Source organism: Egretta garzetta, unplaced genomic scaffold (assembly GCF_000687185.1).
Source record: "Egretta garzetta isolate BGI_Z169 unplaced genomic scaffold, ASM68718v1 scaffold74, whole genome shotgun sequence".
NCBI lineage: Eukaryota > Metazoa > Chordata > Aves > Pelecaniformes > Ardeidae > Egretta > Egretta garzetta.
Genome location: NW_009259427.1, coordinates 862,915 through 881,064, shown reverse-complemented (window position 1 = coordinate 881,064; position 18,150 = coordinate 862,915). Strand labels below are relative to the sequence as shown.

The following is an 18,150-nucleotide window of genomic DNA, read 5'->3' as shown; positions in this document are numbered from 1 at the left end:
TGAAAGGAAAGTTTTTTCAAGACAATGAGACTCTGAAACTTGCTGACACCAAATACTGTTGAATTCAGTAACAGTGGACAAAGATCATAGAATCATAGAATGGTTTGGGTTGGAACGAACCTTAAAGATCATCTAGTTCCAACCCCCTGCCATGGGCAGGGACATCTTCCACTAGACCAGGTTGCTCAAAGACCCATCCAACCTGGCCTTGAGCACTTCCAGGGAGGGGGCATCCACAGCTTCTCTTTCCAGTGCCTCACCACCCTCATAGTGAAGAATATCTTCCTTATATCTAATCTAAATCTACCTTATTTCAGTTTAAAGCCATTACCTCTTGTCCTATCACTACAAGCCATTGCAAAAAATCCCTCTCCAGCTTTCTTGGAAGCCCCCCTGAGTTACTGAAAGGCCACAATAGTGTCTTCCTGGAGCTTTCACTTCTTCAGGTTGCACAACCCCAATTCTCTCAGCCTGTCTGCATAAGAGAGGTGCTCCCAGACCTCTGATCATCTTCGTGGCCCTCCTCTGGACTTAGTCCAACAGGTCTGTGCCCTTCTTATGTTGGGGGCCCCAGAGCTGGCCACAGTACTCCAGGTCTTAGGAGAGCATAGTAGAGGGGCAGAATCCCCTCCCTTGACCTGTTGGCCATGGTTCTTTTGATGCAGCCCAGGATACATCTGGCTTTCTGGGCTGCAAGTGCACAATGCCAGCTCACCTTGAGTTCCTCATCAACCAACACCCCCAAGTCCTTTTCCTTAGAGCTTCTCTCAATCCATTCTCCACCCAGCCTGTATTTGTGCTTGGGATTCCCCTGACCCACCTGCAGGACCTTGCACATGGCCTTGTTGGACTTCATGAGGTTCACACAGGTCCCTCTGGATGACATCCCTTCCCTCCAGCCTGTTGACCACATCACAAAGCTTTACGTTGGCAGAAAATTTGCTGAGGGTGTACTCAGTCCCACTGTTCATGTTGCTGACAAAATTGTTAAAACAGTCCTGATCCCAATACCGACCCCTGAGGAATGCCACTTGTCACTGGTCTCCACTTGGACATTGAGCCATTGACTGCAACTCTTCAAATACAACCATCCAGCCAATTCCTTATTGACGGCATGGTCCACCATCAAATCGATGTCTCTCCAATTTAGAGACAACTAAGTTGTGAGGGACAGTGTCAAATGCTTTGCACAAGTCCAGGTAGATGATGTCAGTTGCTCTTCCCTTATCTATCAGTGCGGTAACCGCGTCATAGAAGGCCACCAAATTTATCAGGCACAATTTGCCCTTAGTGAAGCCATGTTGGCTGTCACCAATCACCTCCTTATTTTCTGTGTGCCTTAGCATAGTTTTCATGAAAATCTGCTCCAGGATCTTGCTGGGCACAGAGGTGAGACTGACCTGCCTGTAGTTCCCTGGGTGATGATGCATAAGAACAAGATGTGTAAGAATAAGGTGCATAAGGATATCCAGGTATCACAATAGGGGTGTAAAAAATAAAGTGAAATGATGGACTGAACTGATGGGCTGCATATGGATCCCTAAATAAATTCAACTACTTTTGGAATACTAAGGAAGCAACTAGATGTCTAGTACAGAATTCCACAACTTTCCCCAGAAACCAGGGAAGTTTAAACAGCTCATGCAGTAGGGTGTTTGTTATACAATAGTGATGATTTAATCCTGAGAAAACCTATAATCTTCCTTCCTTGCTTTCCTTTTTTTTTTTTCTTTTTTCTTTTTTATTCTCCTCATGATTTATGAAGGTTTTCTAACATTTCTGCTAAAGGTTCTTGCCAAGAATATTTTGGATGTTTTCCAATTTCCCCAGCGTTTTTCATTCTTTTTGCCTGCGTGAAAAGTTCCCATCAAGTCTTTAAATTCCCTCTATTAATTTTAAATAAGAACAAGCTAACTCTTAGTTTTTTCCCCATGATTCATATCCATGGGCTCTTATATGATTTCCCATAGCTCTCATTTTCAAGGACAGCCACGCTTACAAGGACATGGGCATGTGGAAAAACCTTATGCAAAATGCACTGTAATTTTTTTCTCCTTCTTAATATCTTTAGAACAATCTTAACCTAAATCACTGTTCCCTGGGTAATGGGAAAAAAAAAACCCCACAAACATATCCTTGGTTTCCAGCATTTGTAAAATTACTGAAAAGAGAAGGGACTTTATTCCTACTAGTTTTGAGTCTTCTTGCCCTGCTTTATAGGTATTTTTCTAATTACTCTAGTGCAATATCTGCTAGTTAGGATGTCCAATGTTTGTTCTTCTCTCAGACTTCCCTACCACTGAAATCCAGAAGAACAATGCACTTATGTGTTCCTTCTCTTAATTCAAATGTAGCAGCAGAAATGACGGGTTGTTTCCAAAGTTGTCACTTGAATGTATACTATTAATTTTATTACTCTTTGGGAAACAGTTTAAAAGGTAGGAAGGGAGCTGTAAGCAGCTGTAACACAGGCCGGATCTGTTGTCTTCTGCAAACTTTGTAAGAAGTTGTAATACCTCCAGGAAACAACCCCATGGACTTTAATTCAAATCTTGCAAATCACATGTCCTGAATATTGTCAGCTTGTGTCAGGGGGGTGTATTTGTGTCCGTGGACTACACTTGGGATCATTACTTCCAAAATTATTAGGAATGTTAATGGATAACAGAAAAAGAGCCAAGATTTTATTAAATCTTTAGAGAAACTTGTGATTGTCCCTAGGCAAAATATATCTAAGGAAATATCTGTACAATTTATCTATGGTGGAAACCATTAAATATTTGAATCCCAGGTTCATTGGTATTTGTCAGCCGAGTTAGATATAATAGCTGAGAGCAGTGTGGCAAGTATTGTAATAAAATTCACAGCTCAAAATGGCAGCCACAGACTGGTAGAATGAGAGACAAAGTGAAGGAGAAGTTAATATGTGGGAAACTGAGGCATAGAGATGTCTCGTGAGTTGCGTAATGTCTCTCAAGAAGACAGTGATAGCACAGGAACCCAAATCTCAAAAGTGCTGTCTAAATAGCGTTAGTGTAGCCACATCCCCCTGCAACGTGATGTCTAATACAGCAGGAGTGTGTATGTCTGTTCGGCAGTCAATACAGGATTTTCTTCACACCGGATATGAGTTCATTCAAGGCTTTCCCATTGATTTTCAAGATTACCTTGAGCAACCTACCATAACTTTGTGCAAGTTTATTCTCTCTAGGGTGGTGGTAATAAGACTTTTTTGGCACCTTTATTTATCTTGAAGAGGTTAAGGTTTTTAAAATTTTGAGTACAGGGGAATTTATATGAGATTTTTTGGATAGATGGGATTGCGCTCATTTCAGTTTCGAAGTCTTAGACAGGTCTTATTGAGGAGGGTAGGTAGGATTAAATTCAGGACCCTTTGTTTTATACTGCTTAGTCCATTTAAGAGCTTACTGCAGGACCATGATATGTATGCAAAGTTTATGCCAAATAAAAAGACAGACTGTTCAGAAAGTGATAATAGATCCTTTTCTTGAATGTCCCTTAACTCAGACTGAAGGCCATGAATAGCCTTACCAGAAAACAGCCCAAAGAAAGAGAACAGCTAATGATACTCTTGGCACATCACAGACAGAGAGAACATTAATGCAGTTTAATGAAATCCCAGACAGAAAGCCAAAAGGCTTGTGCCTGACATGCATTGACAAAGTGTGGTTGGTCTCTTGTTGATTTATGTGCATGTGTGATCCAGATGAAGCTACAAGATTTCAATTGAGATAATGTGCATATTTAAAAAGCAAAAAACCCCAGATTTACCGATGCAGTGACAGAGGTTGATGGAATCTAATTGGAGAAGGAAATTAATGAGAAAAATTAATTCTATTGCATTTTTGTGCTGAGCTGTATAGGCAGTTCAGCAATTAAATCGCTAATCAGACAAGAGCTGGCTGATCTAGGAAAGGAGCAATCTCATGTCTCAGCTGGATGGGAAGCTTTAAAATATCTGCTCAGAGGAAAGCTTAAAAGGTACAAAACAGACAGAAGAGCATTTTGGGTTGCAATTAAGCTTATGGCTTATTACAGATTAGCAAAATAGTTTGCTTACTTGGAAGCTACCTTATAATTATATTGGGTTTATTTTTAACAGAAATTATTTTTCGGCAAATGGAACTGCAATATATTCTTGTGTGCATGTGTGTTAGTACTTAGGTGATTTTTTTTTTTTATTCCTTTAGCCTCTTTAATAAGCAGACAAAATTGGTTTTGTACAGTTGTACTTGAGTATCTAAGTGCCAACTGTGTACTTCAAGGGTTGTGATGACACTTGTGTTGAAAATACATGTTGACTGCCTTTCTGGAGGCTGGTTTGTATTTCTTTGCCTTGAGAAACCAGTACTGTACATGTGAAATGTCTCCAGAACAAAGATTGTATAATAATTTGTAGAAAGAATTGGGGTCAGAAGAGGAACATCTGATTTATAGCTCATTATCTTGCTCTGGGAAATCAGCAAGTTCTTCCATCTGTTTCATGGGCAGGTAAGGAGGTATATGTGTTTCTACCCTTTCTCCCACTGTATACAAATACCAAATCTAGTGCTCAGAATCACAGACTAGCTGGGCACTAGGATCAGGTCTCTCCTGAATGAGCAAGGAATCTGATCAGGTACGCTTGAAGGTGGAGGAAGAACACAATGTGGAAGGATCACCTTGTGAATGTGGATGGAATAAACCCGCCTTGAACATCACACTAGAAACTGAACTTGCAGCCTGTAGAATGAAAGATCCTCAGCTTCAGCGGAGGGATCAGGTCTCTGGTATCTCATGTAACTCTGAAGATTGATCATAGAAAGGGTATGAAAGACCTCCTGACTGGTAGTGTACACAAAGAGGAAAAAAAACCTCTAGGACCTCAAAGCCTTTTTTATGTGTTTACTTGTGTGATCCAGAGTGGGGTTCAGAAACCTGTATTTAAATACCTAGATAACTTGCCTGACTTTTCAGAAACACGAACGAGCAGTGGTGGATTCTTCCAGTGAGAGTCTGAGATGCTTCACTCTGAATCCTCAGGCTTTTTATTTTACAAAGGGATCTTAGGGACTATTTCTTACATCTGACGTATTGGATTTATTGTCAGAATTTTTATTAGACTGTCACAAAATGTTTTACGTATTTAATTCACAGTAATTTACCCTCTGAGTAAAGTGCAACTGGCCTTAATGCTGAAGATAAAAGTTTGGTAAATGTACGAACTCCATCCATTACCTTCTTGAACACAGCAGGCATTGCACTAGTACATTAGGAGAGCATTTAGTTCCCAATCCATACCATTGATCTGAGGACTTGAAACTGTTACAGCTCTGTCTGGGAAATCTCTAATTTCCAGTTTGACTTAAAGTCTGTGATTTTAGCTCAGGACTTTTCTGATTCAGTTACTGTTATGTTGATGAGATGATGCCAGATGTGCTACATGGCACTGAGGGAATAGAAGGTGGGTCCTAATGTTATAACCATGTTTGAAGTGTCTGTAAAGTACATATATTCACATTTTTATATGTATTTCAACTCTTACATATCTGGATCTTTAAACGTTTGGGGTGGTCCAGCTGTCAAAACATCAAGTGGAAGGAAATCTTCCCATTGGTAGCCAGAGGAAAAGACTAACTGAAATTAAATCCTGGAATTCTCTTTCTTTTATGTGCACCACTCATTTACACAAAGAGAATTTGGTGGTTATGATGGGAAACAACTACTTGCCTGATGACTGGAATGAATTGACTTAAAACATACTATTTCCACCCCCCACCCCTTTTTTTTAAAATCCTAATTTCTGCCAGAACAGTTCTAAACTTCGTGGAAGGTCAGCACGATAATCTGAAATTGCCACAGTCTTGTGATGCTGAAAGAGCTATTTAGTGTTTGGGGTTTTTAAAAGGCACTTCAACTCTTCATTTGCCATACTTAGAACTGGATTAATTTTTATCCTTCAGTCCTTTCACATTACACAGCAATGCAGAATGACATTGACACTGGAAGCAGTTATAAAACATTTTCCTGAATGGTGTAAATTGGCATACAAATGGACATTTATCCGTTGGACATGAAAGTGAAATCTTGGGGTTTTTGAGCTCATTAGGAGGTTTATCGTTCTCTAAATGGGCTGAGATCTCTCTTCCAAAATTTAATTTTAGTATTGGGTCCTTCTTTGCTCCAGTTTTTCAGTGCTAAAAGATCATTTTGTGACAGAGTTGTTTCTTTTCTCTCTTTCACTCAGTACAACAGCACAGGAGCAGTGAAGGAAAATTCAAAACACTAAGAGCTCTGCTACAGTACAAGTCAGTCGATATTTATTAAACACAGTCACTTTCTGTCCCAAAGTCACCCCTCCTAATGTACTTGGCGGGAACTGTACCTTGGCTCTTATTATTTCTCCAGCTTGTTATGAATTTCTCCCATATGTTAACACAGACATACGTGCATCAACTGTAACTACTGTGTACTCAAGTCCAGAAAACCAGAGAAAGGCAACCATCTCAGGGTCTGATTTGGGGGGAATTTTTATAAAGGAGAAATGACATTTCCAGCTGAAGTTTGCAACAGTTACCACTATTTGATTAGTTGCGGTGGAGACCTATAGTTAGCTCTTATTTAAGAAGGCATATGGCTCCAACAGATGGTAAAGGAAAAAAAAGCAAGTTTGATAAACAGGGCTATTTGCACAAGATTTTCTGGTCTCCTTTGGTTATATTTTGCAGTACGTTTCTTAGGTTCTAGCAAGATGGCATACTGTTCATTAGAAGAATGCCCACATCTTAATTTTCTCTAAAAAATAGCAAAATTAGTGTGGCCTGCAAGCATTTAAGAATTTTGGCAATAGTAGAAGAAACTACATGACAAGGAAACTTAGAAATTAGAGAATACATGCCTATTTTGTAGGGACTCTGAACAAGAACCAACTCTCCTTGTGAGGCTAGCGGGAATTTCATGTGCTGAAGATCAAGAGACAGGGCAGCCCAAAGGGGTGAGGGAGGTAGTCATCCACTAGATAGGTTTGGGTTAGATTTATGACCGTACCAACCAGGACTGTGTGTGCTGTAGACATCTCTCAGATTACAGGTAGGTCAGCTACAGCTAGTCCAGACTGAGGTTTTAAAGGCAGTACAATCTATACCCGTTTATTACCACCCTCCCTGTTCACCTATGTTAACAGATTATTTGATTGCTTCCAATTTGCTTCAGGGCAAGGATATCTAGCTCAGTTTAAACTGCCTTCTGCTGTGATTTACCAACAGTTGACTTTCCACTGAAGCAGCTTAGGAAAGATCACATGAACCGCTGCCACAACATGTCCGTGTGGGTAGTAACATAAGGTTTGTGGGTAGGAAGGTTTCAAAATGCTCACAGCTCCTTCTCAAGTGAGGGTGTTTGCAATGCCCTTCATCCGTCTGTGCACGAGTGACCTGGGAGAATGAATGAACCTATCTATGTTTAAATGTATCGTATGTCTCAGATTTTCTTGTGTGGGAACCCAAGTATAGAAGCTATGATATGCTTCTTGTGATGCTGAATTAATCTGAAATACAAATGTTTAAGTGTGCACTGTTATTCATAAAGAAATATTTACAGTAAAGCTCTGTTTACAATGGCAGCTTCTTGATTTCCCCACATTATTGAAGAAGATCTTTTTCATTAAAGCAAAACTTAGCAGGAGCCTGTTTTTCCATTTATCTGAACAGCAGCATAATACCGCTTTTCTCAGACAGCAAGAGAGATGCAAGAAGTTGCCAGCAATTGAGTAATTATCTCGTTTCCAGTGCTGTAATTGTAAAGGCATCAAAGAGGCTAGATCTGAAGTCAGATCTGTTTTCCATATGGATATTTTTCTGACTGTATAATCATCTCTGTTCATTTTAGACCTCTCGCACAATGCTCAATAAACCATACAGAGATAATCCTGGAGAAAGCAAGATGCAAACCTGAAGTCATCTTTCCAAAAAGCCATATTCCCTGGAGTTGTAAATCTATATTTAGAATAAAAATATATATGACTTTCTTTGTTCTCTGCCTTGCATGACAGATAAGAAGCAATGTAATCTCTCCAGCAGCAGAGTGTCAGGACCCAGTCATAACATTTCCTCCTCCTTATTTTGAAAAAGTAGTAATTAATCTTACTTCTTTGGGCTACTGTATAGAGGACAGAGTCAGGGTAAATCCTGTCTCTGCTCTTTCTTTGTCAAACCCAGAAGTTGAAGTATACTAAAAGCAGAGGTAACAGAGGGGTGTAAGTATGATGTTTCGCCCTGTAATTCTCAGCAAAGCCATAGTCGAGTCCTACAAGTTTAACAGAAAAGTTGTATAGGAGAAAATTAGCTGTGAAGGCGGTTTTAATGTGTTTCCTCTGGAGAACACAGTTTTTCATGTTTCATTTAGGTCTCATGCTCCTTGTTGCATGAAACCTAACGTTATTTAAAGTTAACCTTAGCAATGTAGTCAATTTTAAAATAAACCAAGGACCTAATTCCAAGGCGTTCTTCATGCTTCTGGTACCTGTTAGAAGCAGAGTTAAAAAGTAATGCAAGGTGATGCTCACGCTCACTGTACATGGTCTCTTTAGTACTGCAACTGAGAACCTCTTCCTTTCAAACTGTTGTTTTCTCTTCAGAAACTGTCTAAAAAATACAGCCTTTCACTCATGGCTTTGAAGGTACCCTCCTACCATAGGAATATTACCTCATGCAAGAGTTCTGAGTAAGGCATTTACAAGTTTAAAAGCCCTGAAAAAATAAATATGAACAAAACTCCAGCATTTCTCAAAGGTCAGATTACACCAATACTCTTGGGTAAATCTGGGTTTCAGACTGGGATGCCTACCATCCTTGAAAAGTTTGGTTGGTTAACATTTATTCCAGTTTTCTTTGACAGTTATAGACATCAGGAGGAAGCACAATCAAAAATATACTTATGGAAAGAATCTAGCTGTCGAGATTGGAGCACGCTAATCACTTACATGCAACACAGATTGCAGAGGGCATAAAAACTGGCCAATCCTATTGCTTTGCAAACAGCAAGGGTTCATCTGACTTAGGTGGCTCTGGGGAAATCATTCATCATCAAGCCTCAGCTATACCAAGACATTGCCATTTCAAAGTCTCTCCTTGATGGAAATCAGAGGTTGAGATATGTGCATGTCATTGTCAGTTGATTCTGCCAAGGTGAGTTCATTGTTTGTTTGCTCTGTGGAAATGTTATTGACATAGAAAACTACGAAACTTCTCAAACCATTTTTATAGAGGTTAAAAGAAAAGTGAGTAAAGGATGGGTCAAATAAAGGAGATTTAAAGGAAAGAAGGGAGATAATTTAGGCACGGTGAAAGGAGAGGAAGGATGCTGCAAAAGCTCAGAGTTGAAAAATGAAGAAAGTGGGATATCTGGAGAGGACCGCTGGGATAACTGACCAGTGGAGTTTGGGAGGAGTGCAAACCTATCTGATGTGTGTATTAGGATCTTAAAAAGGTCAGGGGAATATTTCTGACCTGCAGAATTTTATCAACATCTTTGATTAGTTTTCCTTAGAAATGTCTTCCTCTCCTCACATGAACAGAAGTGGTATGAGAGTGCTGCTGGGGGAAATAAAACAAATGAGAATGTTTGAAAATCACAAAAACTTAGGTCCCTCACACAGCTTTGCACCAGCTGATGGGTGATGCCAGTCTGGCCAGGCAGTACTTCCAGCTGATGTACCAGTGGGTCCTTCAAATAGAAGGACAAGATATTCTGGCATATCACATCCCTTCAGAACACAAATAGAGTAGCACATTAGTCAACTAAAGTTGATTTTATTATGAACTTTAACAAATTATACCTACTACCAACAGCAATGCTATAGTTAAGTGAATTTGACCAGATATCACATGTCTCTGTAGGGGACTGTCATTTCTGGTGGTATCCTTCAGGTTCCAGTGTTTTTTTCTTGAAGATGTTAAACCAGATTTTCTTATCCATTACTTGCTTTTTTCCACCTGCCTATACCAACTCTCATTATATGCTCTGAGGTATTATGAAAAACTATTCTATTCCATTCCATTCCATTCCATTCCATTCCATTCTTCAGGGGCTTTTGCACATCTGCTACAGACATCCACCACCACCACCACCCCCTCCCATCCCAGCACCTTCTTGCTGGCAGTGGTCATCAGAACAATATAGTTTCTATTCTCACTAAATTAGGCTGAAGTTAAGTTAAAAATTTGTTTACAGGTCACCTATCCATCAGTTCCTTCCTTGTAAGATTATCCGAACAGATGTTTCCAGGGGCCTCCAGAATCCAAATAGTAAAGCCTCTCTCCAATTCTTTAAAGGGGTGAATAGTTTCTGTATGATGTGCTGCAAAACATTTAGAAATCTCCATCTATAGAAGCTTTCAGATGAGAAGATTAGGTAGACTAGAGTGTATCTGGGGGAGCTTGGTTAACTGGATATGGAGACAGTGGGAAAGCAGGACATGATATACTGACTGGCCTGTACAGGTAGCCTATGCTATTTGTGTGAACACATGCACAACTGAAAAGAGCGTTTTTCCCTTCCTGTTTTTCAAATGCCATTACTCAATAGTCTGTAAAGGGATTGCTAGGGGTGGTGGTGGGATTGCAGTATATTTCCTGTGGAAAGAATTGAGAGAGGGAGAGGTATCAACAGACTTTTCTCATTCTCTTAAATGAATGGTTGTGGAGCACAACTGTCCTGCTCATGCTTGTGATGGTTCTTACAGCCCTGAGAGCTCTTTCACTTTCCAGATAATTTGAAGACCTACTCAACCCAAAGAAGATAAGCAGTAAATGGAAGGGCCACTTATGAAAAAGAAACAGGAAAATAGGATTCCTTCTAGCTTAAGGGACACTGCAAGTGTCACAAATAAATCTCCTAACAAGGAAATTTACCGAGCAAAAGCTCATTACCACAAAATTAGACTTTCCTTGTTGACTTCACCAAAGCTGAAGCCTTTGAAACTGTGGAATAAAAAGAGCTAAATGCAGGTCAATACAGTCTTAGCTCCAGCTCTCACCAGGGAGTGAGAGCTCCCAGCAGTTTCCACACACTTTGTCTGTCTCCCCTGGACTGCATGTGACTGCTGAGCAGTGCAGGCATATCTCAGAGCTATTTGCATAACCGAGGTTATGCTAGAAAGAGATTTGGGAATAGTATATATATATAGTTTCCAGCTTCTCTCTCATACCATCTTGTGCTTTTTGCCAAAGGACAGAGGTGCTTGTGTGAACACAGGGGTACATCTGCTATGTCTTCTGCCAGCAACCCTCTCTGAACAATGTCAGCTATGGCAAAAGCCAACATCATTGCCACTGTCTGGTAGCAGACAAGTTTGCGCGTTTAGAGAGGAGTAAGTGTCAGAAGGTACCCCAGGAACAAGAAGTTTGTAAAAGTTACCAGGATGATGATGTTTTCATGGAGCAGACCAAGGAAGGGTATGTTTGGTGCAGGTGCCACTTCTCGTTAGTGAAAGTACAGTCACACAGACTGGTCCCTGTCTGTACCTTAAAGCACACAATACATCTGCTGGAGGGCAGCATCTATGGAGATGTTGTCATTCCCCTTTGCTTTGAGAGGCAGGATGCCTGCATTGCTGTCAGCATCGCTAAGACATCTTCATGCTGCCAAGCGCTCCTCAGAAAACTCCTGCCAAGGCCTTATGTCATACTTTACGGGAGAAAGAAGCAGGCTGTGGCCATTGAAATAGGCAGGAATGGGTTGCATTTAGGAGATGATCAGGCACTCATCTGCTGTAGTCCTCTGCCAGATCTCTGCAAAGGTAGATCTCTCTGCTTAAAACAGCAATTTTTGGCCATCTAGTATCATATTCGCTCACACCGATTTGAGGCAACCCTAAGCATTGTAGCATGTCTTTGACCTCGGCCTTTCCAACAAGAGAAATGACTCTTTATGCCACCTTGCAAATCTAGCTCCTAAAGCAATTACACACTAGGAGTGGTCTGCGCAGGAGTGTGTTTGAAAAGAAAATCACATTAAACTTTCCATCCTAGAAGAGTAGCAGTATATCAATATCCAAATCAAATAACATAAAGCTTCCTTTATCTGCCAGCTACGAATAAGAATCTATTATATCTCCAGTATGGTTTTTGCAGAGTCTCTAATATGATGAGGTTTAAATTAAAATAAATATGACTGCATGCTTTTGAAGAGCTAATCAGGCTGAAACATTCTAGTGTAACTGGTGTAGCACAAGGAAATAAAAGTGTATTTATCTAGGATGCCTGGACTTATGCATAACTATTGTGTGGGATATGTGATGGGAAGAGAATAGCAGGGTGAAACACTCAGGCTGTCCTGGGTGTGCTTGGTAAAAGTCAGTAATAGGAAAATTATTTGAATGTAGTCTGGATGACAACACTATTGTCCTGTTAATTAATTAGCTCAGGTCTTATTGGTATTTAATCAACTCTTCCCCCTGCCCCATGTGATTTTTTTTTCTTGCAGTTTTTTTTGTCTGCCCTATCCCAATTCCAGCAGACTGGTGCCACAAAAAATAATCATTATAATGCCAGAACTCCATTCACTTGTCTACTGGGCTGTTAGTACTTTTTTTTTTTTTTTTCCCCAAGTCTTTTCTCTTATTTTGTTTTTTTTTCCCCCCTAACCAAACTTTACCTTGAAAAATCTTTACTCTTCTGTCAGTTGTGACTCACTGACTTCTGATTGCAAATTATGTATTATTTTTGCACTGAAAAGCAAAGCAGTAGCTTTAGCACAGCAGAATAGACCCGTCCTGATTTGAAACTCTTGACAAATCATCAGTCCATAAGACTTTCTGATCTGGACTTTTATCTTACTACAACCCATGGACTCAAAACAATTCTGCAAAGGCCCAAATTCCCAGAAGTACCTTCTGAAAAACTATTCTTTGTAAAAAGCATGTGCCTGCTGGCTTCCTGATGATGATCACAGATCTGTTTCTCTTTGAAGGACGGATACTAGTACACCTTTTTTAAACACACCTTGTCAGGAGAGTTCCAAAATACCATTTGCTAAAGGTCTATATTTCAAATATAATATAATATAATATAATATAATATAATATAAATCATGCACACTTTTTTTTTTTTTTGGTCAGATGAATGATGTCTTAAATTCCATAGGCGTCACTGTAACCAAAACAAAATACATTCACTGGAGGTACCTAAAGTTAGGAAGGACAAATCCCACCTGAGTTTATGTGAAATTCTTTTGTGATAATGTGATACATCAGCACACAGATGAAGACATTAACTGTCTGAATTCAATGTGGAGAAGCTTAGGGTTTTGGTTCTTGAGGTCCTCAGATTAATCCCAACTGTATGGGCCAAACTGGCAGCTCTCAGGGTAAAGGGCCTGAAGGATTACACAGGAATTTTGGCGTCTTGAAAAAAATGGCTACATTTTTCTTTTTCTGTATTTTAACTTAAGATGCCTCTGCACTTCCAGGCTCCACATTCAAAATCTGTTACTGGCCATTGTGTGACCCCCCCACCCAGATAGTAACTTCTGGGAGCACCAGAGATGACAAGAAAGCTCCCTCTTCTGAAAGATGCTCATTGCAGATAAAAGATGAAATTTCACAGGTGAACACCCACAGTCCTCATGATGCTGGGTAGCAAAGCTCCTTAGAAGATATTTGATGCTTTAGCTTTCATTACAAATAAAGTTAATAGGGTAAATGCTGTCACAGGATCAGCTATTCTCATTCTGAAATCCAGCCTGCCTACTGTTTAACTTTTATTTTCTTTAAATACATTTGGAAACATGCAGTCCACAATAACAATCTGCTCCATTACCATTAATTATTGAGAATGCAAGTGTTCAATTACAAGTACTAATACAACTGGCCTAGATAACCCTGAAATGAAAATGTAGGAGAAGAAAACAACCCCCCTGCAGAAATCACACCAGGAGTCTGTCTGTGTTTTGTGCAGGTGATTCCAGCCTTTGCTCAGCCTGCGTTCATGAAAACAACGTTTACAGCAGAATATTTCAGATTTTGTACAGAAACGAAGAGATTGTTCTTAATGAATCAATGAACTTCAGAGTGCACCTGCTTCTGGATGGCGAAAGGGTGAGTTATCTTGGGATGCACGTAAAAACCAGGAGGGCTGGGATGCCTCTTACCTAACTTTAGGTGTCTATTGCACAGATATCTCCATCTGAGAAGTTATCATGGGGTCCCTGTGCTGTCACAGGTCTCATCAATATAGCTAGTGGAAGTAAAGGCATGATTTATCTGACCAAATACCAGCATCTGCATTAAAATGAGATTGACTGTCCTGTAACCATCATTGCCTATGCTGACAAGGGTTCCTGGGGTGATTTGTTTATTTGTAAATACTGACACCATAAACATCTGCATTAGGTCAGATAGACTCTCTGCACTGTGCCTGTTATGAAAAGTAGTTCACGCCTTGGCTCTGCAGTGGAATAAGTTGTTGACATATACTGGTAAGTCAGTATATCAGAAATTCAAGTTTATCAACCATAATTTGTCATTTGTGCACTAGATCCCTCATTCTACATATCCGTGTAGATCAACCTCACCTGAGAAAACAAGGAATCTTCTGCATCTTGCTAGGACCAGTTTCTACTCCTATCATCCATTACTGCTGTCTTCTCCTCCTCCTCCTCTCTCCTCATGCTTGGTTTTTGCTACAGAAATAACAATACTGTGACCAAGCTATCCAGTCCCTTTCCACCACTCAGAGGTCTTCCCACCCTTCTCCTTAGTGGAGTGCATGGCAGAATTGCTGGAGCTTACTCTCTTTATAGTCCATGTACAACTCCTTTGCTTTCCATCATGTCTTAGCTAGAACGGGTTCATACTGAGATCCTTCTCCCCATTTGGCATCCACTCCTTCAGCCAACATGAGCACCCACACAAGGGAAGTACATGATCTGAACCACCCATCTTGTAGGGCACCTTTGACTTCCTCTTACTAATGTGAAACTAGTGTCTTTCCTAATGACAACTCCTGTCCCCAGGAGCTACAGGAGAAAAGCAACCTTAGAGTATGGAAAGTACTGCTTTACTGGGCTCTTTAAACAGGAAGGAGAGAAAGTGGCGTGGTAGAATGACATTCAGGCCTCACCCAATGTGTCATCGTTGTGCTTTGACAGCACAAGGACTGATACAAAATATATGGCATTGGTACTTGTTCTTATCAATGATGAGAGACATATGACATCAGCTGTCTTTGCAAAATCAGAATGCCATCAAAAGTAATTATGCATCCAGTATGAATAAAATGCTGTGTTGAACTTGGGGCGAGAGATTCTCACATGTGCTTCCTTGTATAACTTTGTATTTGAGCGTGAAGGGATTTAAAATTTCTCTTTTGTCTGATTTCAACCCATATATATATGGGCTATATATAGATCTAAATTAAAACAGCTGGTGAACCTAATTTAAGCTCATTTTACATGCTTCCCTTTCCCTCCCACTTTTTTTTGGGTGTTTTGGTTTGGTTGTTTTGTTTTTAACATGGTGACATCAATTTATTCCTCCCTAGAATTGTTGGTTTGTGTTTATATGACAAAGTACTAAATGCAAGTTTATCAATATTTGTTAGGAAAATGTTCCAACATGCTTAACTGAATATTAATTTTATCCTTCCTCAGTGGAACATCTCTGATTAAAAGTTCCTCCTCTCAAATTATAGCACTTTCTGCTGTGTTGAGCAGGGATGATTTCTGATGATTTGGCATTAAAATTCAGCAAAGTTTTGCACCTCACAAAATGAAAAAAACCACCAAACCAACCCATAAGATTCTTCACAGCTAAACCTCCTTCTGACTCTTGATGTGCTGCATGCCTCACACTTGTCTTTTTGGAGGATATCCCCTGGGAAAAGGACAGCTGCCCATTGCTGTACTTACATATGGCTTCGCACAGGGGTAACTCCATTATCTCTGTGTGATTAAGTTGCTTTGGGTTTTCAGGGGTGTAGAATAAGAGGATAAAAAGGTCTGTTGGTCCCGGAAGAATTGCCAGAAAGACTGTAAAGTATCAAATGCAAAAAATAAAAGTCTGTAAAGCTTTTTGCATTTTGATCAGATTAGCAGAATTCACTGCCTCTTTTTTTCTGCTTTGTTGTCTTGCCATCCACAACTTTACAAATTTGATATAAATATGGGAGAGACAAAAGTGTGCCACCCCACTAGGCACCATACCCAGAAGAAACCTACTATATCCACAGCTATTGTTCAGAGAAGGTTTTGCATCTCTGTTGTGCAATGCGACCATTGCAATGTGGCATTGGCAAAACACCTAGAAATTTGTAAAGTGTTTAAAATGTTATTTCTTTTCAGAACTTCTTAGTTTACTTAACACGCAACACATGCAAATCTTTTTTGCACCAATTGTGTGCCACAGTGAGGTTTTTTGGTTGAGGGTGAAGGATCTGTTCACTGATTTTTCTGTAAATGGAAGTTATGATAAATAGACAAGGAAGTTAGAGCGGCTAATGGAAGTGCTGAGTTTGTGTGCTCTGTGTAGTTTCAGCTGTCAGAGCTGGAATTATCAATTATTTATTATTTATTATTATTTATCAATTATTATCAAGTGAGCAGTATGCTTTCTTGTTGTGCAAGGGTGGTTTTGTTGGTGAGATAGGTTGCTGAGATAGGCTCAGTATAAAAAAGCCTCAAACAACAAACCCCAATATTTCCAAATATGGAAATACATCTTTTTTTGTCTGGCATTAAATGGCAGAAGCCTCAATTATCCTCCTAGAAGTGGCACTGAGCATACCTTTCACCGTATCAATGGTGCTTTAAAACTTTCTGGTTTATTGTTTTTTTCTATATTATCCCAAAATGCAGCAGTCTTTGAATTCGTAGGAAACAATATTGCAGAGCTGAGGCAGCCTTTAGTGTTACAAAGAAGTCTGATTTATTTTCATAAGCTTTTGCTTTCGTTCTTATTAAAGAAGGAGCTCTGCCTCTTTCATCAAGCAATAAACCAGGTAGCTTGTCTGCCTCCTTGCTTGCTGGCTCCATTCAGGGACAATTTAGTAGCAGGGAGAGGACAAAGTGAGGCACGCTGGGATGCTACAGTAGATTAGATTTTGTATTTTCCGGAGAAATTTAAGTGAGATGGGACATCCAGATCATTCAGTTTGACATTCTGGCTAAAAGGTTAAATATTATGGAAGTATGTCACAAGAATTCTGGAAAAGTCAGTTATAACTATCATGGCAGCTCTTAAAAGCTAAACCAAAATGTAAATGTAAACTTGAAAAATTAGAATTCAAAACTAAAATGATGTGCTTTGATTCCAGGCCAGAAATTGGAGTACTTTACTTTTTATATACTTTTTATTTTACAAATACTTTCACTTTTTAGATACAAATACTTTCTGTTGTACAGATTCCAAACAGTGTTCAATAAAATGCATTTCCCGATTAGTGCAGTCCTTTGGCAAGAGAGTCAGAGGCTAGAAAACAGTCTGAACTGTGGGCAGCACCTTATGGAATATTGTGTACGCTCACAGATGAATATGGGCTTTTTTTGCACCGGCTATGATGCCCAAAGCGGGAGCACTAGGGGAAATGTAGGCACACCCCAGCAATGGAGAAGAGCATACTGAGTCTGGAGATTTTCCTTTCCAAAAGACACCAGAAAAAGCGGAGTAATATCAAACGGATGCAAACAATGAAGACTTAATCAAATCAGAAATGGCAAAATTAATTTCAGCCTTGCTCGATTTTAGGGGGAAAAAGAATGAAAAGCACATAATATTTCAAAGAAACTTTTCAAAATCCCTGTTCAGAACTGTCTTTACTTATTTTATTTTTCACTGGAGACAAGATCACCATGTAAAATGCAATAGTATTTCCCAGAGGTGAGACATTCTGAATTTCCTTTACTTTTGTTTAGCATGAATGTATTTCCACAAACACAGATCTTTATTTTTTCATTCACAAGTTGTGATTTTAATCATTAACACAGCTGAAAGGTCAAAGAACTTGGTAAAAACCACTGGAAGACACTTCACAGAGTATCTGGGAGGACACTGGTTGGCTTAGCCAGTCAAACACTAATTATGTTCCAGTGAAATTTTTCAGGTTAATCTCTCAAGAAATTTGGTGTGAAATTTTAAGTTTTCTTTGGGGGGGAGGG

The 18,150-nt window shown here is 39.6% G+C and overlaps 1 protein-coding gene across 1 annotated transcript in view; it reads left to right on the top strand.

Annotated features, from left to right (window-relative positions):
- The window catches only part of FAM135B (family with sequence similarity 135 member B), a 151,520-nt gene that overhangs the window by 58,195 nt on the left and 75,175 nt on the right, over positions 1 to 18,150 (top strand). Inside the window, exon 3 of the mRNA XM_009637041.1 lies at positions 13,956 to 14,095. Within this exon, the coding sequence (XP_009635336.1) occupies positions 13,956 to 14,095 (140 nt within the window). The remainder of the gene's footprint in view (positions 1 to 13,955; positions 14,096 to 18,150) is intronic.